Genomic DNA, 27,590 nt, shown 5'->3' with positions numbered 1-27,590 from the left:
CTGGTGGCATTGTCATACTGGAGGGTCATGTCAGGATGAGCCTGCAGGAAGGGTACCACATGAGGGAGGAGGATGTCTTCCCTGTAACGCACAGCGTTGAGATTGCCTGACAATGACAACTATCTCAGTCCGATGATGCTGTGAAACACCGCCCCAGACCATGACAGACCCTCCACCTCCAAATCGATCCCGCTCCAGAGTACAGGCCTCGGTGTAACGCTCATTCCTTCAATGATTAACGCAAATCCGACCATTATCCCTGGTGAGACAAAACCGTGTAGAGCACTTTTTGCCAGTCATGTCTGGTCCAGCGACGGTGGGTTTGTGCCCATAGGCGACATTGTTGCCGGTGATGTCTGGTGAGGACCTGCCTCACAACAGGCCTACAAGCGCTCAGTCCAGCCTCTCTTAGCCTATTGCGGATCACTGATGGAGGGATTGTGCGTTCCTAGTGTAACTCGGACAGTTTTTGTTGCCATCCTGTACCTGTCCCACAGGTGTGATGTTCGGATGTACCGATCCTGTGCACGTGTTGTTACACGTGGTCTGCCACTGCAAGGACGATCGGCTGTCTGTCCTGTCTCCCTGTAGCGCTGTCTTCGGCGTCTCACAGTACGGACATTTCAATTTATTGCCCTGGCCACATCTGCAGTCCTCATGCCTCCTTGCAGCATGCCTAAGGCATGTTCACGCAGATGAGCAGGGACCCTTGTCATCTTTCTTTTGGTGTTTTTCAGAGTCAGTAAAAAGGCCTCTTTAGTGTCCTAAGTTTTCATAACTGTGACCTTAATTGCCTACCATCTGTAAGCTGATAGTGTCTTAACGACCGTACCACAGGTGCATGTTCATTAATTGTTTATGGTTCATTGAACAAGCATGGGAAACAGTGTTTAAACCCTTTACAATGAAGATCTGTGAAGTTATTTGGATTTTTACGAATTATCTTTGAAAGAAGGGGTCCTGAAAAAAGGACGTTTCTTTTTTTGCTGAGTTTACATGCATTTCTGGAAAACCTGGGAATTTTGGGAAAGTTGCCAGAATTTTGCAACCCTATCCATAGGTAATAGGCTATAAAGGGAAACCATACATTTTCATGCTATAAGGTGAGGGGTGGTAGTTAGAGTGAATTTAACGGTGTTGTAGAGTTGCGTCACCTTGCTGGAGTCTGTGTTTTTGATGTACGGCTCTGTTCCCGCGGCAATATTTCCCATCAGCACCTTCTCCACCCTCACCAAGAGAACAATGTCCGTGTGGGGATTCGTCACTGAGAAGATGGCCTGCGCACACACACACACACACACACACACACACACACACACACACACACACACACACACACAGGAAAGGAGTAAGTATGCCATCTCTCTTTTGACACTTCTCCCTATGACATTCCCAGTTTTGCCCCACCCCTCTGTGTGTTTCTGTACCCAATAGAAATAGAATGAGTAAAACGGATGCATGGGTACACTTGGCTGATTCAACTTCTATGACTGATCTTGAGTCAGTTTTGCATGTTCCCCACTAATGGTCAAGGTTAAGATCGGGGGAGGGGAACTGACCCTAGATCTGCCCCTTGGGGAAACTTCCTCCGGAGCGTTGCTGTAGCCTACCTGTTTGGGGAAGCGGAGCCAGTCGTCCAGGTCCAGGCTGAGGTGACAGTCTCCAGGTCTCTTCTCTGCAGGGGAGCTCAGTCCATTCTCCTGCCCCGCCCCGGGCCCACCCGACCCAGCCCCACCCAGCATCTGACGCACCGTCTCGTGGTTCAGGTCAACATGGAAGTCGGCCGACACCTTCCTCCCCTCACGCACATCCAGCAGGGCCAAAGTCACAAAGAAGGGCTCAATCTGATGGGAATACGTTACACGTGATGAGCACCGTAAAGCCTAATTTAACCAAGGGATTCATCAAGGTTTTCCAGCACACAGCTTTGACATGCTTGCTATGTTGTTCTACAATATGTAGGCAGGTTGATTAGGATTCAAACCTTCTCTTATTCCTACTCTCGTAAGCGTTCGCATAAGTATTGCACCAAGCAAATCATTCGAAAGATTAACACTATTCAATTTCCAGTGACCACTGCACTCATTAGCTGATGTAGGATCAGCCACTGCAGCAGAGTAAACAACAGAGTGATAAGTGTAGTGACCACTGCACTCATTAGCTGATGTAGGATCAGCCACTGCAGCAGAGTAAACAACAGAGTGATAAGTGTAGTGACCACTGCACTCATTAGCTGATGTAGGATCAGCCACTGCAGCAGAGTAAACAACAGAGTGATAAGTGTAGTGACCACTGCACTCATTAGCTGATGTAGGATCAGCCACTGCAGCAGAGTAAACAACAGAGTGATAAGTGTAGTGACCACTGCACTCATTAGCTGATGTAGGATCAGCCACTGCAGCACAGTAAACAACAGAGTGATAAGTGTAGTGACCACTGCACTCATTAGCTGATGTAGGATCAGCCACTGCAGCACAGTAAACAACAGAGTGATAAGTGTAGTGACCACTGCACTCATTAGCTGATGTAGGATCAGCCACTGCAGCACAGTAAACAACAGAGTGATAAGTGTAGTGACCACTGCACTCATTAGCTGATGTAGGATCAGCCACTGCAGCAGAGTAAACAACAGAGTGATAAGAGTAGTGACCACTGCACTCATTAGCTGATGTAGGATCAGCCACTGCAGCACAGTAAACAACAGAGTGATAAGTGTAGTGACCACTGCACTCATTAGCTGATGTAGGATCAGCCACTGCAGCAGAGTAAACAACAGAGTGATAAGAGTAGTGACCACTGCACTCATTAGCTGATGTAGGATCAGCCACTGCAGCACAGTAAACAACAGAGTGATAAGTGTAGTGACCACTGCACTCATTAGCTGATGTAGGATCAGCCACTGCAGCAGAGTAAACAACAGAGTGATAAGAGTAGTGACCACTGCACTCATTAGCTGATGTAGGATCAGCCACTGCAGCAGAGTAAACAACAGAGTGATAAGTGTAGTGACCAGTGCACTCAAAAGCTGATGTAGGATCAGCCACTGCAGCAGAGTAAACAACAGAGTGATAAGAGTAGTGACCACTGCACTCATTAGCTGATGTAGGATCAGCCACTGCAGCAGAGTAAACAACAGAGTGATAAGTGTAGTGACCACTGCACTCATTAGCTGATGTAGGATCAGCCACTGCAGCAGAGTAAACAACAGAGTGATAAGAGTAGTGACCACTGCACTCATTAGTTGATGTAGGATCAGCCACTGCAGCAGAGTAAACAACAGAGTGATAAGAGTAGTGACCACTGCACTCATTAGCTGATGTAGGATCAGCCACTGCAGCAGAGTAAACAACAGAGTGATAAGTGTAGTGACCAGTGCACTCAAAAGCTGATGTAGGATCAGCTACTGCAGCAGAGTAAACAACATTAGAGTGATAAGTGTAGTGAACATTGAGCACCATCAGTTATGTAATGCATGTTAAAAAATGGTTGTTTCTGAACCCTAACCACACCCAATGAGACGTGTATGTGTGGTTTTAAAGGTAGACTCAGCCGTATGACGTTGAATGCACAAAGTACACACAGTGGGTCAATTTCCGCAACAGCTAAGTGTGTTGAAGAGCGAGCCTAAACCTTTCCCCTGTTTTGGTCCAGTAGTGACTATTTTGTTGCAGCGTGAAGCACAGATACCCTGCATGATTGTGTGATAGCAAAGTATGGCATCGAGCTCACCTCAATATCATGCGGCGCTGTTCATTGAAACGTCATCACGGTAAGTCTACCTTTAAGCTTGTGTGTTTGTACTTGTTGTTTTAAGGGGGTCTTACGTTGGTGACCGGACCAGTCTCGGTCTCATTGATGCAGCCCTGCAGCGTCAGGTTGAGGGATCGACAGGCGATCATCAGCCTCCTCCCCAGCTTCTCCTCGAAGGGACGGACTGGGTGGCCTTCACCCCTAGGGTGCTCGCCCCGCGGACTCCTCAACACCTGACACACGAACAGACAACATCAGAGGGGCACACAATTGGACTATCTATCGGTGGGCTGAAGTTGAATGTGATGTGTAAGCACTGGTCTGGACCAGAAGCCTAAAGACACAGAGGCCCTCCTGGGACAGAGATGCCCATCCCTTACCTAACAGTACTTAATTAACAGGTGAACTGTGCAGTAGCAACAACTGTTCTGCACAAGGTGTGTTAACACACCCTGATAACCCCTACAGGGGACCTACATGGGTGTCAGGGTGTGTTAACCCCTACAGGGGACCTGCATGGGTGTCAGGGTGTGTTAACCCCTACAGGGGACCTACATGGGTGTCAGGGTGTGTTAACCCCTACAGGGGACCTACATGGGTGTCAGGGTGTGTTAACCCCTACAGGGGACCTACATGGGTGTCAGGGTGTGTTAACCCCTACAGGGGACCTACATGGGTGTCAGGGTGTGTTAACCCCTACAGGGGACCTACATGGGTGTCAGGGTGTGTTAACCCCTACATGGGACTTACAGGGTATCAGGGTGTGTTAACCCCTACATGGGACTTACAGGGTATCAGGGTGTGTTAACCCCTACAGGGGACCTACATGGGTATCAGGGTGTGTTAACCCCTACAGGGGACCTATATGGGTGTCAGGGTGTGTTAACCCCTACAGGGGACCTACATGGGTGTCAGGGTGTGTTAACCCCTACAGGGGACCTACATGGGTGTCAGGGTGTGTTAACCCCTACAGGGGACCTACATGGGTGTCAGGGTGTGTTAACCCCTACATGGGACTTACAGGGGTACCAGGGGGTGTGTTAACCCCTCTACAGGGGACTTACAGGGGTATCAGGGTGTGTTAACCCCTACAGGGGACCTACATGGGTATCAGGGTGTGTTAACCCCTACAGGGGACCTACATGGGTAACAGTGTATTAACCTCTACAGGGAACTTACATGGGTATCCGGGTGTGTTAACCATTACAGGGGACCTACATGGGTATCAGGATGTGTGGTAACCCCCACAGGGGACCTACATTGGTATCAGGGTGTGTTAACCCCTACAGGGGACTTACAGGGGTATCAGGGTGTGTTAACCCCTACAGGGGACTTACAGGGGTAACAGGGTGTGTTAACCCCTACAGGGGACTTACAGGGGTAACAGGGTGTGTTAACCCCTACAGGGGACTTACAGGGGTAACAGGGTGTGTTAACCCCTACAGGGGACTTACAGGGGAGTCAGTGTATTAACCCCTAAAGAGTACCTACCGGGGTGTCAGGGTCCAGGGAGAACAGGTTGAGCCTCTCTTCTCTTCTGGCCGATCGGACCACCTCCTCAGTTTCAGAGATATACTGAGAGAGAGAAAGAGAGAAGACATAATAAAATACAGAATATGCATTAAATGAGCACAATACAAGTAAAAGCACTGATCATTTTTTAATGGGTAATTGTAGAGCAAACTACATCTCCACACACCCACCTTAGCCAGCTCAGGGTTGATGCCACTCTCTGTCGTCTCTTCATTCTCAGGTAAACACACGTCGCTTATAGACAGATCACACACGTCTGGTGGGGAAAGAGACAGACAGTTACAGTCAATATCTCCGGTGAAATTCATGTCTACCAGTCCTGTTTTTAGTATTGGCTTATTTCCTCTGGTCTTCAGTGACGGCTATAGTATGAGAGGGAGACTGCAAGGCTGGTTGTCATGGAAGCAGCTATACCTGAGTGTGTTCTGAGTGGGGTAGAGGTGGGGAGGAGAGGGGGAGTAGGGGAGCGCTTTCTCTCTCTCTCACACTGGCCTTTTCCTGGCCTCTAATGGAGCTTACTGTACGTGTTTATCCTTTCACTGCCATCCCTCCATTTAGCCAGTGTAGGTCAACCTTTTATGTGGTACTGTAAAAGAGGCCCCACACAAAGAGAGGGATGGAAATAGACAGCTGTATTTCTTTCACAGAGAACGTGAGAGAGCGGGTGGGGGAGAAAGGGAGGGAGAGAGAGCGGGTGGGAGAGAGGGAGGAGGGGAATAGAGAAAGAGAGAAAGAAAGAAAGAGAAAGCGAGAGGGTGGGAGAGAGGGAGGGAGTGAAAGAGGGGGGAAGAGAGAGAGAGAGGGAGAAAGAGAGAAAGAGAGAAAGAGAGAGAGAGCAGAACTAGTGCAGAGGCCTGAATGTGTATTAGTGCTCTGAGGTCTGCTGATCTGGTCTGCTGATGCTGCTCCTCCTCTCCTCTCATTGCATGGTTAACCAGAACAAATACGACCTACGAAGATCGATCGGGATGGCGAAAGGCAAGTATTGGGACAAAGTGGAAGAGCAATTCAGCGGGTCGGATACTAGGCATATGTGGCAGGGGTTTCTAACGATCACGGATGACAAAAAGAAAGCCAGTCACGTCACGGACACCAACGCCGCCCTACTGGATGAGCTTCCTTTATCTCATGCTTCGTGCAAAACAACTCTGAGCTGCCGAGGAGAGCTCCCGGGGACAACGAGGGCTACGTGTTTACGGTCTCCAAGGAGGTCATTCATTGTTTACCCTCACAAGGCTGGCGGCCAGACGGCATCCCTTAGCCGCGCCCTCAGAGAATGTGCAGACCAGCAAGCTGTTGTGTTTTTGGACATTTTCAATCTCTCTCTAGCTCAGGCCGTTATCCCCACCTGATTCAAGATGTCAGCTATCATCCCTGTGCCCAAGAAAGGGAAAGTAACTGAACTGAATGATTACCGACCCATAGCACTCACTTCCGTGAGCATAAAGTGCTTCGAGAGGCTAGAAAAAGACTACATCACCTTCTCCAATTCGCCTACCGCCCCAAAAAGATCCACGGACGACGCGAATCGCCATTGCACTGCCCTCACCCATCTGGACATGAGTACTGATGTTAGAAGCATGAGAAGATAGAGAGAGGTTTTTATTAGCTAGAGAAGAATGGATTCACTTTTGCAATGCTAGTTAAGGATACTATTGGACTAGTTATCAAAATCAAATAAAATTTTATTTGTCGCATCCGCCGAATACAACAGGTGTAGACATTACAGTTAAATGCTTACTTACAAGTCCTGAACCAACAATGCAGTTAAGAAAATACCTAAAAAAAAGTAAGCGATAAGAATAACAAATAATTAAAGAGCAGCAGCAAAATAACAATAGCGAGTCTATATACAGGGTGTACCGGTACAGAGTCAATGTGCGGGGGCACCGGTGTCGAGGTAATTGAGTTAATATGTACATGTAGGTAGAGTTATTAAATTGACTATGCATAGATAATAACAGAGAGAGCAGCAGCGTAGAAGAGGGGGTGGGGGTCAATGTAAATAGTCTGTGTAGCCATTTGATTAAATGTTCAGGAGTCTTATGGCTTGGGGGTAGAAGCTAGACTTGTCGGACCTAGACTTGTCGCTCCGGTACCGCTTGCCGTGCGGTAGCAGAGAGAATAGTATATGACTAGGGCCTTCCTCTGACAACGCCTGGTATAGAGGTCCTGGATGGCAGGAAGCTTAGCCCCAGTGATGTACTGGGCCGTACAGTTATCATGTTTATCGTTGGACGTATTACCTACAAAAAGGTAAGATGGGATTTTAATTCTGGTGCCGCTCTACACACACAAGCTTGTTAGCTTGAGAGCTCAAGATGCCTAGGGCTTCAAGCCTGCTCCTCAACCGTCTCTCTCTCTCTCCCCACCCGTAACATTTCAGTTACATCTTGCGCCATAGGCTACACTTGTCTGTCCGTCACACATGTAAACAACTAGCTTGCCTGCTCTAGCCGTACTGATTGGCGAAGTAATTTCATGAGCTAAATGTAAAAACAGTAGATTACTTTTTTTGGGTTGAAACCATTTCAGAACTTTATTTTTCTGGTTGGAACAGTGGAACGGAATGAAAAAAAGTGTGATTCTATTCAGAACGAAACGATTAGAAAATTATTTTGGTTCAAACCCCAAACCCCTCAACACAGGGGACCAACAAGGCTGCGTACTCAGCCCCCTTCTGTACTCCCTGTATAACCACGAATGCGTAGCCTCAGGTGATATTATATGGCAGTTAATGGCTAATAAGGGTCAGGTCAGTTCGTACACGCACTTGATTTAGCACCATGTTAGTACAGCAACACAGAACCATGATGACTATGGCTCTTACAGCATTCGTAGTCATTTTTACAACCGCAATTCTCCACGGTCCAGGGTGGTGTGTGCAATTTGTTTGGTTATATTCCACACGGAGGCTTTTTTACTACGTTTAATCTCTAAAAACCAAGGTGGAGTGTTTTGCCTTGTATCCGGTCTAATTTCCTGCACGGTCTAATTTCCTGGTGGAACACTGACAATGAGGATCAAGTCATCGCACATTAAGTCTCCCATTAGCCATGGCAGAATATCCTACAACCATTATGAATACCAGACTCCGATTACAGCAAATGTGCTCTGCCACTTCGTTAAGTCTGTTGTTATTTCATTGTTATGGTTCTGTAATCAACCCTAGGGTTCTGGTAGCCTGGTCCCAGGTCTGTTTGTGCTGTCTTGCCAACTCCTATTGGTTGTTGTCATCCCGAATACATAAGATGTTGGCTAGACAGCACAAACAGATCTGGAACCAGGCTAGGGTTCTGGTGGACACATTTGAATCTCTATTCTAAGCTCTCCTACTCTTTCCTCTCCCGCTCGGGGGCTATGAGGCTTAGGTGTCAAAGATCTAAGTTAAAACTTAAGACTCATCATTTGCTGCTCCCATAAGTTATTTTTAAGGAAACTCAGTGATACTCCATTAAAAATCCCTTTTGGGAGAACATCTTCATTAAGTTGTTGTTTTCGGGCCACATTCGGATGTGTGTGTCTCTTATGATCATAAGGTTCGTGTTCAGTAGGCACATGAAATTAAAAAACAATTCAAAATGCAGTGAGGTACGATCTGGGCTGGTCCAACAAGACACTGTGCTCTAATGAACAGGAACCAGGTCCGGAGTAGGTGTAGGGTGAAGTTGCCTCTAGACGCTGTTCTTGGGTGAGTTTAGCATTTTCCCCACTGATGGTTGCGGTTAGGATTGGGGGAGGGGAAGCTGATCCTGAATCTGTACAATAGGTCCAGAGTGCTCACCCTGCCGTGTGTCGGTAAGGTCTACACTCTTGCGGTCCAGCTGCGTCAGCGGGGCGGGCCCGTCGTGGGGGCTGATCTGGAGGATCCGGGTCAAGGTACTGATCCACTCCTCCATGTCCTGCTCGCTCTCCGCCGCCAGCACGAAGTACGTCACCTCGTTCATCTTCAGCTCAAAGGCATGCTTCCTCAGACGGTTGTTCTAGAGGGGGTGTTTTCGTTAGTGTTAGTGTGCACAGAAATCTGAGACTAGCCAGCGAATTTGTGAATGTTGTGCATTTGAGTAGTGCACTCACTAACAGGGATGTAAACAAATTTGTGCACGACATTTGAGAGAAATACGCTTTTTGGGCTGGGATTTTTTAAATTTCAGCTCATGAAACATGGGACCAACTCTTTTTATGTTGTGTTTATATTTTTGTTCCGTGTATTTCCTCTCAAGTGTCTTAGCCAGGGAAATTTTCAACACGCCGAGCTCCTCAATCGGATAGTCTATCGGCAACTGGTTTTGATGTGTGCCAGAGGCGTTTTACAGCTGAACATCAGCAAGTGTGTTTATCTATATGTGTGGTGTGTGTGAATGTGTGTGTGTGTGTGTGTGTGTGTGTGTGTGTGTGTGTATTTGTGCATGCGCGCACGCATGCTTGAGTGTAAAACACATTTCACAGTACATTGGTACTCCATCATCCTCTACTCACCTGAACCACACCGGTACACGAGTCCAGGAAGATGCAGCCCTTGGGCTCTTTGGAGATCTTCTCATCTTTGTAAAAGTTCATGATGTAGGAGTTATCAGTCAGCTGCGTCAGCTGGAAGTACCTCCTCTTGAACGACTACAGGGACGTCAAGATAAAAATACAACCCCATCAAAATCAATTACAGGCAATGAAGACGTAGTCACCCTAACCCGGACAATAACACCCTCCGTTCATCACTGAACGTGTCACTACACTACGTGATGGCACCCTATTCCCTATAAATTACACTTCTTTTGACCAGGGCCCTATAGGTAGGGCTCTGTATAAAGGTAAGTACTAGTGCACTATATAGGGGGGAAAGTAGTGCAAAAGTAGTGCTCTACATAGGGAAAAGGATGTAAATTGGGACGCAGCCCTGACTATGTGACCTGTGTGACAGCAAATTGGTAGCGGCCTGGGCCAGTGGCGCTCTACATTACCACAAGGTCTCCGTAGAAGAGACAGGCCATAACTTAAAGAGAGCCAGAACCCTACAGGGCCGGTCTGACTAAGAGTCTGCATTGTTAGAAGACAGGATGGGAGGGAAAGGCTGGGAGGGAGACCAGGAAAAGAGTGAGATGATAGAGAGAAGACAGAGAGTCAAGAAATGTGTGTGTGTGTGTGTGTGTGTGTGTGTGTGTGTGTGTGTGTGTGTGTGTGTGTGTGTGTGTGTGTGTGTGTGTGTGTGTGTGTGTGTGTGTGTGTGTGTGTGTGTGTGAGAGAGAAGTAAGGAATGTAGTAGAAAACAGCACTACGACGCAAGGTAAAAAAATATTGTGGAGAGAGGGGAAGAAACGTAAAAAAGATAGGAATACAGACATCAGAAAGAGAGTGAGTGACAGAGAGGTAGAGAGAGGAAAACAAGCATTAAAGAGAGCGCGAGAGACAGACCCAAAGAATTGGAAAACAAATCCAATTTTAATAAACTCCCATATCTACTGGGTGAAATACCACAGTGTGCCATCACAGCAGCAAGATGTGTGACCTGTTGCCACAAGAAAATGGGAACCAGTGAAGAACAAACACCACTGTAAAAACATATTTATGTTGATTCATTTTCCCTTTTGCACTTTAACCATTTGCACATCATTATAACACTGTACATAGCCATAATATGACATTTGAAATGTCTCTATTCCTCTGAAACATTTGTTAGTGTAATGTTTACTGTTCATTTTTGATTGTTTATTTCCCATTTGTTCATGATCTATTTCACTTGCTTTGGCAATGTAAACATATGTTTCCCATGCCAATAAAGCCCTTGGAATTGGAGAGAGAGAGAGAAAAAGTAGGGGATTGTGGGGGAGTCTGTGGCACACTTCCTCACCCGAACAGTGATGCTGTTGTTGACAGTGCTATTGAAGTTCCCTTTATAGAGCCACCCCGATCGGAACACACCGATCCCTCCTCCTCCTCCCCCTCCTTTAGAAGAGGACAAAGACGTTGTGTCCTGCAAAAACCAAAACGGACATCTTTAAATCAGGCTCGATGGCTACGTCCCAAATGGCAACCTATTCCCTTGAAAATGCACTACATTTAGGGAATAGAACTCAAAAGTAGTGCACTACAAAGGAAATAGAGTGCCATTTGGAACTAACCCATGTCTCAATAACCAAGGTCTAAATATGTCTGCCATTGAGATACAATGTGATACTTTGTTCTGTTTCATTCTATGATGCCTGATTTGTCATGAACATACACCTGTAGTAACAGAGCCGTGACCTGGATGAGCCTTAGAGGATACTGTTTTTGGAGAGTCATTGATTTTTTCTCAGTTGAACTCAATTGAATTAAGCTTGTATTCAATGGCCCTCGACCAAAAACAACAGAGTAGAAATATGTGAGCAGACGTGCATTATGACAGTTTAACAGTAGGGCTAATCAATGGCCTCATCATACTCAGGCTACGTCCCAAACGGCACCCTATTCCCTACATAGTACACTACTATTGACCAGAGCCATATGGGCCCTGGTCAAAAGTAGTGCACTTTTAAAGGGAATAGAATCCATGAAACAGGCCTGACCTCATCCTTGTCCGCGTCCTCATTGTCAATCTCAAAGGAGTGGGAGGGCAACTTCTCCGCCTTGTACAGCTTCCTGTGAGGGAGAGAGAGATTTGATATGTTTCTTTATGTTTGCTTTGGCAATGTGATTAACACTTTCTGTTATGTCTTGCTTCATAACCACATCTTTATAACAATTCAATAATGATGAAACGGGAGACAGGGAACAGCTCCAGTGGTATAAAGTAAGTAGGTAAAAATACTTATGTCATTTTTTGGGGTGTCTCTACTTTATTTTACTATTTATATTTGACTACTTTTACTCCACTACATTCCTAAAGAACATATGTACTTTTTACTCCCGTACATTTTCCTTGACACCCAGAAGTACTAGCTACATTTCGATTGCTCAGGCAGGACAGCAATATGATTCAATTCACGCACCTATCAATATAACACGCTGACATCCCCATTGCCTCTGATCTGGCGGACTCACTAAACACAAATACTAGGTTTGTAAATTATGTCTGAGTGTTGCAGTATGCCCCTGGCTGTCCGCAGACGCAAGATTATACGGAATTTGACGTATTTACTTTTACTCAAGTACTTTTTCCACCACAGTACTTAAGTACATTTAAAACCAAATACTTCTACTCAAGTAGTATTTTACTCAGTGACTTTCACTTTCAATTAAGTCATTTTCTATTTAAGTATCTTTACTTTTACTAAAGTATGACAATTAAGTACTTTTTCCACCACTGATCAGTTCAACCATTTATCTGAACGCGCTCATCCACAACATTCAACACCCATGATGCTTTGCGCATACAACTAAGGTAAGTACGGCAGTACGGAAGGTACAACCTTCATATACAACATCTCCTCCCCTCTTACACGAATTGTCCCCATTATGAACAGTCCTTCTGCAGTCTGAACCCACTCCAATTTGCATACCGCCACAACAGATCCACAGATGATGCAGTCTCTATTGCACTCCACACTGCCCTTTCCCACCTGGACAAAAGGAACACCTATGTGAGAATGCTATTCATTGATTACAGCTCAGCGTTCAACACCATAGTGCCCTCAAAGCTCAACAATAAGCTAAGGACCCTGGGACAAAACACCTCCCTCTGCAACTGGATCCTGGACTGCCTGACGGGCCGCCCCCAGGTGGTAAGGGTAGGTAACAACACATCCGCCACGCTGATCCTCAACACAGGGGCCCCTCGGGGGTGCATGCTCAGCCCCCTCCTGTACTCTCTGTTCACTCATGACTGCATGGCCAGGCACGACTCCAATACCATCATTAAATTTGCCGATGACACAACAGTGGTAGGCCTGATCACTGACAACAACGAGACAGCCTATAGGGAGGAGGTCAGACACCTGGCCGTGTGGTGCCAGGACAACAACCTCTCCCTCAACGTGATCAAGACAAAGGAGATGATTGTGGACTACAGGAAAAAGAGGACCGAGCACGCCCCCCATTCTCATCAACGGGGCTGCAGTGGAGCATGTTGAGAGCTTCAAGTTCCTTGGTGTCCGCATCACCAACAAACTAACATGGTCCAAGCACACTATGACAGTAGTGAAGCGGGCACGACAAAACCTATTCCCCCTCAGGAGACTGAAAAGATTTGGCATGGGTCCTCAGATCCTCAAAAGGTTCTACAGCTGTACAATTGAGAACATCCTGACTGGATGCACCACTGCCTGATATGGCAACTGCTTGGCCTCCAACGGCAAGGCACTACAGAGGGTAGTGCGAACGGCCCAGTACATCCCTGGGGCCAAGCTTCCTGTCATCCAGGTCCTCTATACCAGGCGGTGTCAGAGGAAGACACAAAAAATTGTCAAAGACTCCAGCCACTCTAGTCATAGACTGTTCTCTCTGCTACCACACGGCAAGCGGTACCGGAGCGCCAAGTCTAGGTCCAAGAGGCTTCTGAACAGCTTCTACCCCCAAGCCATAAGACTCCTGAACATCTAGTTAAATGGCTACCCAGACTACTCGCATTGCCTCCCCCCTCCCCTCCCCTCTCTACATCACTGCCACTCTCTGTTGTCATCTATGCATAGTCACTTTAATTAACTCTACCTACATGTACATACTGCCTCAACTAACCGGTGCCCCTGCACATTGACTCTGTACTGGCACCCCCCTATATATATTGTTATTTTTTACTGCTGCTCTTTAATTACTTGGTACTTTTTCTCTTATTCTTAGGTAAGTAGGTAGGATTGGGTTATGAACAGATAGTTCAGAACTTCTGCTCTTTTCTATAACCTGTAGGGAACACAATAAACAGTGCCTTCAGAAAGTACTTAGACCCTTTGACTTTTTCCACATTTTGTTACATTACAGCCTTATTCTAAAATGCATTGTCCCCCCCCCCCCCCTCATCAATCTACACACAATACACCATAATGACAAAGCAAAAACTGTTTTTTTATTTGTGCAAATGTATTACAAATAAAAACGCCTCTTTTCCGGTCAATCCCATGGATGAAGGTACTTTGCAAACCTTCTGACATAATGAACATGTTTTCGCTTTCACATCAATGCTTCCATCCAATCCGGTACACCAGAAGTAGCTTTGTGCAAATTATTCCACAATGACCTGCGTGTAGCTTTTGCAACACTGGTTTCCTCAGTGAAGGCAGAATGATAAATCTCCTCCCCCACAGCAAACAACCGTACTGTACTGACAGCTCAGTTCTCCTGGAAAGTTAAGGTTTCAGTTTCGGAAGCATCTCCCGTACCTTTGATGATGATTGTCCATCACTTCAGATAACACTAGGTCCTTTCTGGTGTTTCTCCGCACTTGTGTTGAAGTGACGGGTGCGTTTTCCACTTGTCTGAAGTACAAGATGTCCACTTGACGTGACTGGCTTGACCACAGGTAGTGCCAACCTGGAGAGTCCATCTGTGTTGTAGTGAAGTTCTGACTTGCGGTACTTGATGTCATAGGTGTGTTGACAACAACAAAGCCCAACTTTCCATTCTGCTTGCAGCAAGTGACGGAATCCCAGTATGCGGTCCAAAGATGCTCGTCAGCAGATGATGATCTGTAAGAAGGGTGAATATCCGCCCGCACAGGTACTGGTAAAACGCCAAAATCTATGCCTCGGGCTTCTCGCTCTATTGGTGCGTAGTTACTTTCAATGTCCTCGACGCGAAAGTGATCAGCTTCCCTTCACCTGAAGGCATGATATGGGCCACGACTGCTGCCACACCATATGGACTAGCATCACAACCTAGTTGGAGGGGCAATGACGGGTCAAAGTGTGTGCCTCAGATTTCAGGAGTGTTCCCTTAGTTTTCATGAATGCTTCCTCACATTATTCTGTCCATTTCCATGTTTTATCCTAACAAAGCAACTGGTGCAGTGGCTTCAACTTCGTAGCTAAGCTCGGGATAAAGCATCCACAGTAATTTAGTAACTCCAGCAGAGAAAGTAGTTTTCCTCACGTTCTGAGGAGCTGGGGTGCCCAGGATAGCATTGACCTTGAACGGATCCTTGTGGAGGCCCGTAGCGTCGATGACGTGTCCAAGGTATTCAACCAATGGTTGGAAGTATGCACCTTTGGCCTTGTGAACTCACAGTCCATAGTCCTTCAATCTCTGTAAGGTCACATCCAAAATGTGGAGATGGTCCTCTTCGTCCTTTCCAGTAACGAGGATGTCATCCAGGTAGCATTGTACTCCTCGCAATCCACTCAAGATCTGGTCCATCGCCCTCTGGAAGAGCGCTGGCACACTTGTGGTTCAGCTCCTTTGACTTTTCATCCATTTGAAAGTAGACTTGGCATATTTTGCAGATTTTTTTTACCCCCGGCTAAACTCGCAAAAGGGTCTTTGATGTGTGGTAGGGGATACTGCTCAGCGGACGACACAGGGTTAACTGTGACTGTAGCCATTTCCTGCAGTCAAATGACCAAATCTCCCTCTATGGCCGCACGAGTGGAGTGTTATTAATATTTTTCATAATTAATAAATGTTTTTTTTTTTTTACCAGATGAAAATCCGTTGTTTCTATGTGAAACAGTTTTGTTATATTTCAGTCTTCTGTGATGTATATGCAGTGCAATATTGGGATGCAAACTCAAAAGTGAATACATTTGAACTCTATATCTGACATGGTACAGGTGTCTGTAACTGTCACGCCCTGGCCTTAGTATTCTTTGTTTTCTTTATTATTTTAGTTAGGTCAGGGTGTGACATGGGGAATGTTTGTGTTTTGTCGGTTTTGGGTGATTATATGGTAAAGGGGGTGTTGGGTGTAGTGTATGGGTTTGTGTTGAGTGCATGTGTCTAGCTGTGTCTATGTTGGTTTAGTTGTCTAGGAGAGTCTATGGTTGCCTGAATGAGTTCCCAATTAGAGACAGCTGATTTCTGTTGTCTCTGATTGGGAGCCATATTTAGGGTAGCCATAGGCTTTCATTTGATGTGGGTAATTGTCTATGTTATACGTTTGTAGCCTGTGTGTGCACTTCGTTCATAGCTTCACGATCGTTTTCTTGTTTTGTTTAGTGTGTAAGTGTTTTTGTTTCGTTTTGCCTTCGTCATCAAATAAATTAAGATGGCTTATTTTCCTCATGCTGCGTGTTGGTCCGTCTCTCCTCCACACGATCGTGACAGAATTACCCACCAATACAGGACCAAGTGGCATGTAAAGCGGCAACAGGACCCACCTACACAGGATTCTTGGACATGGGAGGAGATACTGGATGGTAAGGGGCCGTGGGCACAACCGGGAGAATATCGCCTCCCTCGTGAAGAGCTGGAGGCAGCGAAAGCCGAGAGGAGGCGATATGAGGAGGCAGCACGGAAGCAAGGCTGGAGACCCGTGAGTAATACCCAAAAATTTCTTGGGGAGGGGCTCATGGGGAGTGTGGCGAGTCCAGATGGGAGAACTGCGTCAACTTCCCGTGCTACCCGTGAGGACTCTAAGAGGGAACCTGAGCCAGTCGGGCTGATATTGGAGGTGAGCAATGGGAATGATACAGAGACTGTTAAGGATTTATTGGGGAGGTTGGAAGAGAGTGAAATGAGGGAGCTGCTGTGTTGGTGCGTGAGGCACAAGATCCACCCGACAGAGCGTGTGCGGGATGTGAGGTTACCTGAGTCAGCTCTCCATGCTCGTCCTGATGTGAATGCTAACCGTCTGGGAATGACAGTCCCACGAACCAGGCCTCCTGTACGCCTCCCTAGTCCTGCACCTCCTATATTAGCCCCACGTACTAACTCTCCTGTGACAGTCCCCAGCCCAGTACAACCAGTGCCTCCTCCACGCACTAGCCCTATGGTGCGTGTCTCCAGCCCTTTACCACCAGTGCCTAAATCACGCACCAAGCCTCCTGTGTGTCCCCAGAGTCCTGTGCGTCCTGTTGCTGCTCCCCGCACTAGCCCTGAGATGCGTGTCCCCAGTCCGGTACCACCAGTTCCGGCACCACGCACTAGGCCTAATGTGCGCTCCCAGGGTCCAGTATGCCCTGTTCCTTATCCCCGCACTAGCCCTGAGATGCGTGTCCCCAGCCCGGTATCACCAGTTCCGGCACCACGCACCAGGCCTACAGTGTGCCTCAGCCGGTCAGAGTCTGCCGTCTGCACAGCGATGCCTGAACTGCCCGTCTACCCAGCGCCATCTGAGCCATCCGTCTACCCAGCGCCATCTGAGCCATCCGTCTACCCAGCGCCATCTGAGCCATCCGTCTACTCAGCGCCATCTGAGCCATCCGTCTACCCAGCGCCATCAGAGCCATCCGTCTACCCAGCGCCATCAGAGCCATCCGTCTGCCCCGAGCCATTAGAGCCGCCCGTCTGTCCCGAGCCGTCAGAGCCGTTCGTCAGTCAGGAGCCGCCAGAGCCATTCGTCAGACAGGATCTGCCAGAGCCGCCAACCAGACAGGATCTGCCAGAGCCGCCAACCAGACAGGATCTGCCAGAGCCGCCAACCAGACAGGATCTGCCAGAGCCGCCAACCAGACAGGATCTGCCAGAGCCGCCAACCAGACAGGATCTGCCAGATCCGCCAACCAGACAGGAGCAGCCAGATCCGTCAGCCAGCCATGAGCAGCCAGATCCGTCAGCCAGCCATGAGCAGCCAGATCCGTCAGCCAGCCATGAGCAGCCAGATCCGTCAGCCAGCCATGAGCAGCCAGATCCGTCAGCCAGCCATGAGCAGCCAGATCCGTCAGCCAGCCATGAGCAGCCAGATCCGTCAGCCAGCCATGAGCAGCCAGATCCGTCAGCCAGCCATGAGCAGCCAGATCCGTCAGCCAGCCATGAGCAGCCAGATCCGTCAGCCAGCCATGAGCAGCCAGATCTGTCAGCCAGCCATGGGCCGTCCCTCAGTCCGGAGCTGCAGTCCCTCAGTCCGGAGCTGCCGTTCCTCAGTCCGGAGCTGCCCCTTATCCTGGTGCTGCCCCTTATCCTGGTGCTCTCCCTTATCCTGGTGCTGCCGTTCCTCAGTCCGGAGCTGCCCCTTATCCTGGTGCTGCCCCTTATCCTGGTGCTCTCCCTTATCCTGGTGCTCTCCCTTATCCTGGTGCTGCCCCTTATCCTGGTACTGCCCCTTAGTCCGGAGCTGCCCCTTAGTCCGGAGCTGCCCCTTAGTCCGGAGCTGCCCCTTAGTCCGGAGCTGCCCCTTAGTCCGGAGCTGCCCCTTAGTCCGGAGCTGCCCCTTAGTCCGGAGCTGCCCCTTAGTCCGGAGCTGCCCCTTAATTCAGTGGGGTTAATGTGGAGGGGGGTCATTTGGAGGAAGCTACGGAGGCGGTTAGTGACTGTGGTGGGGTGGGGACCACGACCAGTGCCGGAGCCACCACCGTGGAAGGAAGCCCACCCAGACCCTCCCCTAGACTGTGTGCTGGTGCGCTCGGAGTTCGCACCTTAAGGGGGGGGGTTATGTCACGCCCTGGCCTTAGTATTCTTTGTTTTCTTTATTATTTTAGTTAGGTCAGGGTGTGACATGGGGAATGTTTGTGTTTTGTCGGTTTTGGGTGATTATATGGTAAAGGGGGTGTTGGGTGTAGTGTATGGGTTTGTGTTGAGTGCATGTGTCTAGCTGTGTCTATGTTGGTTTAGTTGTCTAGGAGAGTCTATGGTTGCCTGAATGAGTTCCCAATTAGAGACAGCTGATTTCTGTTGTCTCTGATTGGGAGCCATATTTAGGGTAGCCATAGGCTTTCATTTGATGTGGGTAATTGTCTATGTTATACGTTTGTAGCCTGTTTGTGCACTTCATTCATAGCTTCACGATCGTTTTCTTGTTTTGTTTAGTGTGTAAGTGTTTTTGTTTCGTTTTGCCTTCGTCATCAAATAAATTAAGATGGCTTATTTTCCTCATGCTGCGTGTTGGTCCGTCTCTCCTCCACACGATCGTGACAGTAACACCATGTGTTTCAAAGTAGATTTGTTTAAGACGACCAAGAAACACCGTGTGACGTTTACAAACATATATTTTTATAGATAGAATTAAAAGTTCTGTCTCATTATGGTAAGTGGTGAAATAAGTATAGCCAGTTACAACTGTAATGGCTTAGCAGATAATAAGACGATCAGTATTTACCTGGCTAATAGAGAAGGAATATAATAACTCATTTAACAATTTTAGATGAAGTTTTGTGGAAAAAGGACTGGGGGGGTGAAATATATTTCTCCCATGGGCAAAGAAATTCAAAAGGGGTGATGGTTTTAAATAACAGTAATTTCGATCTAAATGTGCAAATTGTACAAACAGATCATCAAGGTAGCCAGCAGCATACCACCCTGCATACCACTGCTGGCTTGCTTCTGAAGCTAAGCAGGGTTGGTCCTGGTCAGTCCCTGGATGGGAGACCAGATGCTGCTGGAAGTGGTGTTGGAGGGCCAGTAGGAGGCACTCTTTCCTCTGGTCTAAAAAAATATCCCAATGCCCCAGGGCAGTGATTGGGGACACTGCCCTGTGTAGGGTGCCGTCTTTCGGATGGGACATTAAACGGGTGTCCTGACTCTCTGAGGTCATTAAAGATCCCATGGCACTTATCGTAAGAGTAGGGGTGTTAACCCCGGTGTCCTGGCTAAATTCCCAATCTGGCCCTCAAACCATCATGGTCACCTAATAATCCCCAGTTTACAATTGGCTCATTCATCCCCCTCCTCTCCCCTGTAACTATTCCCCAGGTCGTTGCTGCAAATGAGAACGTGTTCTCAGTCAACTTACCTGGTAAAAAAATAACGGTAAAGGTAGATGGATTATTTTAAATATGTTATTGGACAATAAACAGATATGGCTTATTAACCTATACGGTCCAAATAATAATGATCCAAGCTTCTTTGAAAATATATATATAAGAATTTATCAACTCTACAAGCAACACTAGACTCTATTATTATGGTGGGAGAATTTAATACCGTCTTAAAATACCTCTATGGATCGGAAAGGAAATCACACTACAAACTATCACCCTCAGGCACTTAAGGAAATCATGAATGTTATGGATATATTGGAATTAGTGGATATATGGAGACTTAAATACCTTGACCTAGTGAGATATACATGGCGGAGGATTAATCAAGCTAGTTGTCTTGACTACTTTCTTATGCCATTCTCTCTGGCACCAAAAGTTTAAAAAGTGTTGATAGGGGACAGAATGCGGTCGGATCATCACATAATTGGCATATATATTACTCTTACAGAATTTCCACGTAAGCGAGGATATTGGAAATTTTATCAAAGTCTACTAGATGATAAATTGTTTAGAACTAGGACAGAAGAATTTATAACTGACTTTTTCAGACATAACATAGGTACAGCAGATTCCCTTATTGTATGGGACACTTTTAAATGTGCCTTAGAGGCCATGCAATTCAGTATTCATCTATAAAACAATAGCAATTTAGATCAAAAGAGTCCATATTAACAAAGGAAATTGAAGGACTAACAGTACAGTTAGATAGCAGTAAAAACTGTACCATAGAGGCACAGAATAAGTTAGAGGATAAACAAAAAGAAATGGAGGAACTTATTCAAGAAAGATCCAGTGTAATATATTATAAAAATAAAGCGAACTGGATGGAATATGTGGAAAAATGCACCAAATTATTTTTCAATCTTCAATATGGAAATGCTAACAAAACAATGCATTGTTACAAATGGAGTCACGCATGATTCACCGAATTATATTTTGAAAGAGGAAGGAAACTTTAAGAATATGTTTTCGTTTCAGTCTCCTCCATCTCCACTAACTGAAACTAATTGTATGGATTTTTTCCCCTAATAATAATGTAAAATTGACATCTGTACAGAAAGACTCATGTGAAGGCCAAATTACAGAGGAGGAACTTCTTGATGCAATCAAAGACTTGGCTGGGAAAACTCCAGGGCTGGGTGGCATACCAGTGGAAGTATACAAAACTTTTTTATATATACTCAGAGGACCATTATTAGCAAGTTTGAACCACTCCAATATAAATGGTAGATTATCAGACACGCAACAAGAAGGCCTGATATCATTATTACTAAAACAGGACTCAAGTGGTATATATAAAGATCCAGTCCATTTAAAAAAATTGGAGAACTAGCAAAATGCTTGTCGCATAGAATTAAAAAAATATTGTCAGATATTATTCATCCTAATCAGACAGGTTTTTTACATGGACGATACATTGGAGATAATATAAGACAAGTACTGGAAACAATAGAATACTATGAAATATCGGGGACTTTGAAATGGCTTTTGATAAAGTACGACTGGAGTTTATATATAAATGCCTAGAATATTTCAATTTTGGGGAATCTCTTATAAAATGGGTTAAGGTTATGTATAGTTACCCTAGGTGTAAAATAATAAATAATGGCTACATCTCAGAAAGTTTAAAACTATCTAGAGGAGTAAAACAAGGTTGTCCACTATCGGCATATCTATTTATTATTGCCATCGAAATGTTAGCTGTTAAAATTTTATCAAACAATAATATTAAGGGATTAGCAATCCGTGGCTTAAAAACTAAGGTGTCATTGTACGCTGATGATTCATGTTTTCTTTTAAAACCACAATTAGAATCTCTCCACAGCCTCATAGATGATCTAGACACTTTTGCTATACTCTCTAGATTAAAACCAAATTATGATACGTGTACTATATTACATATTGGATCACAAAAAAATGCTAATTTTACATTACCATGTAGTTGACCAATTAAATGGTCTGACGGAGATGTGGACATACTCAGTATACAAATCCCAAAAGAAAGAAATGATCTCACTCCAAAAATGTTTTTATAGAAAGTTGGTAGCAAAAGGAAAATACCTGTCTATTTGTGGAAATATCACCCTGATTAACTCTTTAGTCATATCACAGTTTACCTATTTGCTTATGGTTTTGCCTATACCTAGTGTCCTGCTTTTTAAATGATATGAACAAAAAATATTCAATTTTATTTGGAATGGCAAGCCAGACAAAATTAAAAGGGGCTATTTATATAACGGATATGAATTCGGAGGGCAAAAATTATTAAATATTAAAGCATTAGACCTCTTACTAAAGGCATCAGTCATACAAAAGGTATCCTTAAATCCAAACTGGTTCTCTAGTAAATTGGTAGGAATGTCTCATCCTATGTTCAAGAATGGCCTTTTTCCCTTTATTCAGATTACACCTGCTCACTTTCGGTTGTTTGAAAAGGAAATAATCTCCAAAATATTGTTATTTTCTAAACAAGCCTTAGAAAGTTGGTTGCAATTTCAGTTTAATCCACCAGAAAAGACAGAACAAATAATACAACAAATATTGTGGTTAAACTCAAATATACTAATTGATTTAAAAAAACATATTTTTCTAAGAAAAAAAAAGAAAAAAGTATACTTTTTGTGAATGATATCATAAATAGGACTGGTGGAGTTATGTCACACATGCAGCTAACGCAGACATATGGAAATGTCTGCTCTTCCCAAAATTACAACCAACTAATTGCAGCATTACCACAAAAATGGAAGAGGCAAGAGGGAAAAAGTAAAGAACTTGTATGTAGGCCTTATATTAAAGAACATGAATGGTTAAAGAAAAGTGTGATAAATAAAACAAATACCAATTTCATTTAAGGACCAAAAAACTGACAGGTGTGCCATATAAACTGCAAAATAGTTGGGAAGAGATCTTCGATGTACCCATTCCATGGCACATGGTTTATGAATTGATACGCAAAACAACGCCGGATTCAAAACTTTGAATTTTTCTATTTAAATTACTACACAACCAATATAATGTTATATATATGGGGGATACAATCTTCCCAGCTCTGCATATTTTGCTATGAGGAGGTAGAGTCATTAGATCATTTATTTTGGTATTGTCCATATGTAGCTCGTTTTTGGTCACAGGTCCAGGAATGGCTGAAGAGTTGCAACATTTGCCTAGAACTAACGCTGCAGATAGCAATACTGGGTGATTTAAAAAGCCATAGTCAATCAATCAATATTATAGAAAATGATTTTAGCAAAACATTTTTCTTTAAATTTACAATCTGTCGACGCTATGAGAATAGAAAGGTTCAGTACTTCTGTCAAGCATCACAGTTGAAAAATATATGGTAGATTATAAGAAGCATCTCAAGGTCCTGGAGTGGCCTAGCCAGTCTCCAGACCTGAACCCAATAGAAAATCTTTGGAGGGAGCTGAATGTCCGTATTGCCCAGCGACAGCCCCGAAACCTGAAGGATCTGGAGAAGGTCTGTATGGAGGAGTGGGCCAAAATCCCTGCTGCAGCGTGTACAAACCTGGTCAAGAACTACAGGAAACGTATGATCTCTGTAATTGCAAACAAAGGTTTCTGTACCAAATATTAAGTTCTGCTTTTCTGATGTATCAAATACTTATGTCATGCAATAAAATGCAAATTAATTACTTAAAAATCATACAATGTGATTTTCTGGATTTCTGTTTTAGATTCCGTCTCTCACAGTTGAAGTGTACCTATGATAAAAATGACAGACCTCTACATGCTTTGTAAGTAGGAAAACCTGCAAAATCGGCAGTGTATCAAATACTTGTTCTCCCCACTGTATATAGGTAGGATATACAGAATGTCGTTTTGATGAGGTTGGACATTTACAAGCGAAGGTGAATGAGAGACATTATGCAAATGAACAAAGTTTTGATGCATGCTTGTCTTAAGGAAGAACAGTGCTGGCTCTGGAGCAGCATGTGTACAGTTGTGTCTGTGTGGAGTCTAGAGTCGCTAGGGCAATGGGCCTGCCTGCTCTGCTCGGTGAAGATGGGGGAGGAGCAGATGGGCCAAGAACGAAGAGGTGAAAAAAACGCAAGGAAATCAAGATAGCACTGGCAGCTATACAGATAACTCATCCAAAGGGCTTTAGCTTTCTGCTTTGTTTGAAAAGACAACACAATAGGATGCCCTGTCACCTTATTAATTCAGCCACTTACTTAGATAACTAGCAAGTTAAACATAAGGGTTGAGTTAGCGCAGAACTCTGCGTAACAAGTCTCTTGCTGCGTTTTGTAAATGCAGATCTAAAATGCTTCTTATTGCAATTTCTGCTAGGCATCAGACTATTTGTGACTCGTTTCAAGAAACTAGGTGAATGTCGCACGTCACTACTTCACAGGAGAGGCATTTGAACGTAAACATGAATTTTTATCAAATTAGCTTTTTTGCAGAAATGCCTTCTGGAACATGTGAACTTTCATGTGTCTTAATAAGAGACGTGTATTCCATCCGTAAATACAAATAAAATTGTTAAATTACGAGCTTAGTTGGTTTAGCCACGGAAAAAGCAGGCAAACTTCCCGCTAGCCATGACTGGCTGAGATAATGTATGGGCTGGACTTGCCGAGAGATGAGTTTGGATTGGTCTGCCATGTAGCATGCTTCTGTCTATACCGTGAGCTGCTCAGTATGTGTTGATAGTCCTTTCTACTGCACCGTTTTTGAAAGATATAAAGTTAACCATCAAGAACTACAAATCTTTTGCTACTTCTCAACAAAATTTAAGCCCTGAATTTAGCAGGCGCTATAGACAGATCTGTTGGAAAAAGTGATGGGCTACTTTCTGCACACGCCACCGTCAGTGTGAACCAGAGTGACTTGACACCATGCTGACCAAACAAGATGTAGCTACAAACAAAACGGAGTTAAATGGTTCCAGTCTGCCGTGAAGCGTTCACCCATGTATATGGGTAAAAGTCGAGCTACATTTTCAGATATTATATGTTTCAAATTTTCTCAGAAAGTAGTTTTTTATTGCAAGTTCAAGCTTACTGTTAGCTAGATATATAGATCTCCCAGTATCTCTACTTGCACATTCATCTTCTGCATCTATCACCCCAGTGTGTCACGTTCCTGACCTTATTTTCCTTTGTTTAACTTTGTTTAGTTGGTCAGGACGTGAACTGGGTGGGTAGTCTATGTTATGTGTTTCTATGTTGGGTTCAATGTGTTGCCTGATATGGTTCTCAATTAGGGGCAGGTGTTTGACGTTTCCTCTGATTGAGAACCATATTAAGGTAGGCTGTTCACACCGTTTGTTTGTGGGTGAGTGTGTTCCTGTGTCAGTGTTTGTGCCACACGGGACTGTTTCGTTTGTGAGTTTGTTCCTGTTCGTGCGTTCTTCGTTGTCTGTAAGTTCTCATGTTCAGGTCTGTTTACGTCGTTTGTTATTTTGTAGTTGTTCAAGTGTGCTTCGTGTTCGTCTTTCTTTATTAAACGGATTATGTATTCAACCCACGCTGCATTTTGGTCCGATCCTTGCTGCTCCTCAGACGAGGAGGAGAACATTCGTTACACAGTGTTTAATTGCTATATATTGTAATTATTTTACCTTACCTATTCATTGCCTTACCTCCCTTATTTGCACACACTGTATATAGACTTTTTCTATTGTATTATTGACTGTATGTTTGATTATTCCATGTGTAACTCTGTGTTGTTTGTGTCGCACTGCTTTGCTTTATCTTGGCCAGGTCACAGTTGTAAATGAGAACTTGTTTGCAACTAGCCTACCTGGTTAAATAAAGGTGAAATAAAATAAAATAAATAAAATAGATAGCAAATGTTAGCTTGCTAGCTGACATTATGCGTATGATCTGTGTATTAATATTATTCAAATCAGACATCCATTTGCATTGCTAGTTTTAGCTAGCTAACATTGAACCTAGTTAGCATTAGCTACCTGCAGATTCATACTACAGCTATGACAATGTTTGTATTGGTAGTAGTCATTGTTCATTGGTCATTGTTTAGCTAACTAGCTACATATCTAAACAAAAGACTCTACTTCGCCAGATGATTACATGACCCATCAAATTAGCCAGGTGTGTCTGGGGGTGATTACAGCCATCTATTGTATTTTATGTATCTAGACAATAGTGACCCATCCACTTAGCTAGTTGTGGCTGGGTGGTGGTTATAGCATTTCCTTCACATGACCCATCAATTTAGACAAGTGTGTCGGGTAAGAATCATCTAATAGTTATAAAATATTTTATCTGGACACTTTCTATTTTTGATATTGAGACTATGCAAGTAACCATTTCACTGTACCGTTTACACCTTCTGTATCCTGTGCATGTGACAAATAAACTTTTCATATAGTGTGTGTTTACCAGAGACAGTAATGTGAAGAACAACATGACCTGCACCAAAGTCAGATTAGGATATAAGCCAAGGACTAGTGTATTTTTACCTGGAGTTTCCCTTATTGTAGGCTTCTACTTTAACCACTTTTAGCCTTGAAATCTTTGGTTGTTTACTAAACCACTCACTCTGTTTAGCACATGGCCTCACATGTGAATCCTTAAAGAGATGAGTGGGGCTAAGGCTTAAGGGGGCGCTGTTGTGACTATTTATGCTAATCGTGTAATTTTTGAAACGGCTTCCCACAAAATCCTTGATCGTACAATATGCATATTATTATTATTATTGGATAGAAAACAGTCTATAGTTTCTATAGGAGTTGAAATTTTGTCTCTAAGTGGAACAGAGCCCATTCTACAGCAATTTCCCTGACATGGAGTCAGATTTCAGAAATTTTGGCCACTGTTCTGGAGTCAGTTAAAAGGGCACTGTTATTGCTATGACTATACGGACACTGCTTACGTCTTCCCCTGGATGCCTTTACGTGATGACGATTTCAATGGGGTCGATTGCGCGTTCACAGGCACTATAAATTAAAAAACCCTGTAGCTAGCAAGTCTTTTCTTGGTGCGTAACGCGCGTGGAGGACACCGACCCGCTCCTGTTCCAAGCGTTAGTTTAGCCTGTTATATTTCTCCGGTCATCTTTTTACTCGTTATAGGAGTTAAAAACATCATAAGGTAGTTAATTTAAAGCGTTTTATAGCAATTTATATCCGTTTAGTGCGATTTTGGGACATTTATTTTTGAAACGCTGTGAATAGCTGGGCACGCTTTTCAGTTCATCCCGAACGCAGTTGGCATTTCCACATGGCAAGAGGACAGCTTTCCACCAAAAGACGATTACTCCCAAGAAAGGATCCTTTGCCCAAGATACTGATGGAAGAACAGCTCAAAGTAGGACATTTTTATTATGATAAATCGTGTTTCTGTCGAAAAATGTTAGTGGCTTAGGACGCCATGTTTTTTGACGTAGCTTCGCTTGGCGCAAACTGTATTGAAAAGTAAGGATAATTTAAAAAATGTAATTCCGCAATTGTATTAAGAATTAAATTGTCTATCAATCCCTGTCCACCCTATATTTTTTAGTCACGTTTATGAGTATTTATGTATAAGAGTAGATCACTGTCTAAGTGGCGCAAGGACATTT

General features: G+C 44.6%; 1 protein-coding gene across 7 annotated transcripts in view; it reads right to left on the bottom strand.

Moving 5' to 3' along the window:
* dock10 (dedicator of cytokinesis 10) overlaps positions 1-27,590 on the bottom strand; it is a 173,096-nt gene that overhangs the window by 63,063 nt on the left and 82,443 nt on the right. For all 7 annotated transcript variants that reach the window (XM_055896528.1, XM_055896529.1, XM_055896526.1 and 4 more), the window contains exons 5-13: positions 11,826-11,898; positions 11,129-11,251; positions 9,763-9,897; positions 9,068-9,266; positions 5,454-5,539; positions 5,242-5,325; positions 3,825-3,983; positions 1,611-1,844; positions 1,155-1,277 (exon numbers count right to left, since the gene is read on the bottom strand). In XM_055896528.1, coding sequence (XP_055752503.1) covers positions 1,155-1,277; positions 1,611-1,844; positions 3,825-3,983; positions 5,242-5,325; positions 5,454-5,539; positions 9,068-9,266; positions 9,763-9,897; positions 11,129-11,251; positions 11,826-11,898 — 1,216 coding nt within the window. The remainder of the gene's footprint in view (positions 1-1,154; positions 1,278-1,610; positions 1,845-3,824; positions 3,984-5,241; positions 5,326-5,453; positions 5,540-9,067; positions 9,267-9,762; positions 9,898-11,128; positions 11,252-11,825; positions 11,899-27,590) is intronic.

Source organism: Salvelinus fontinalis, chromosome 33 (assembly GCF_029448725.1).
Source record: "Salvelinus fontinalis isolate EN_2023a chromosome 33, ASM2944872v1, whole genome shotgun sequence".
Classification (NCBI taxonomy): Eukaryota; Metazoa; Chordata; class Actinopteri; order Salmoniformes; family Salmonidae; genus Salvelinus; species Salvelinus fontinalis.
The sequence above is the reverse complement of the archived record's forward strand: the minus strand, read 5'-3'. Positions and strand labels throughout refer to the sequence as shown.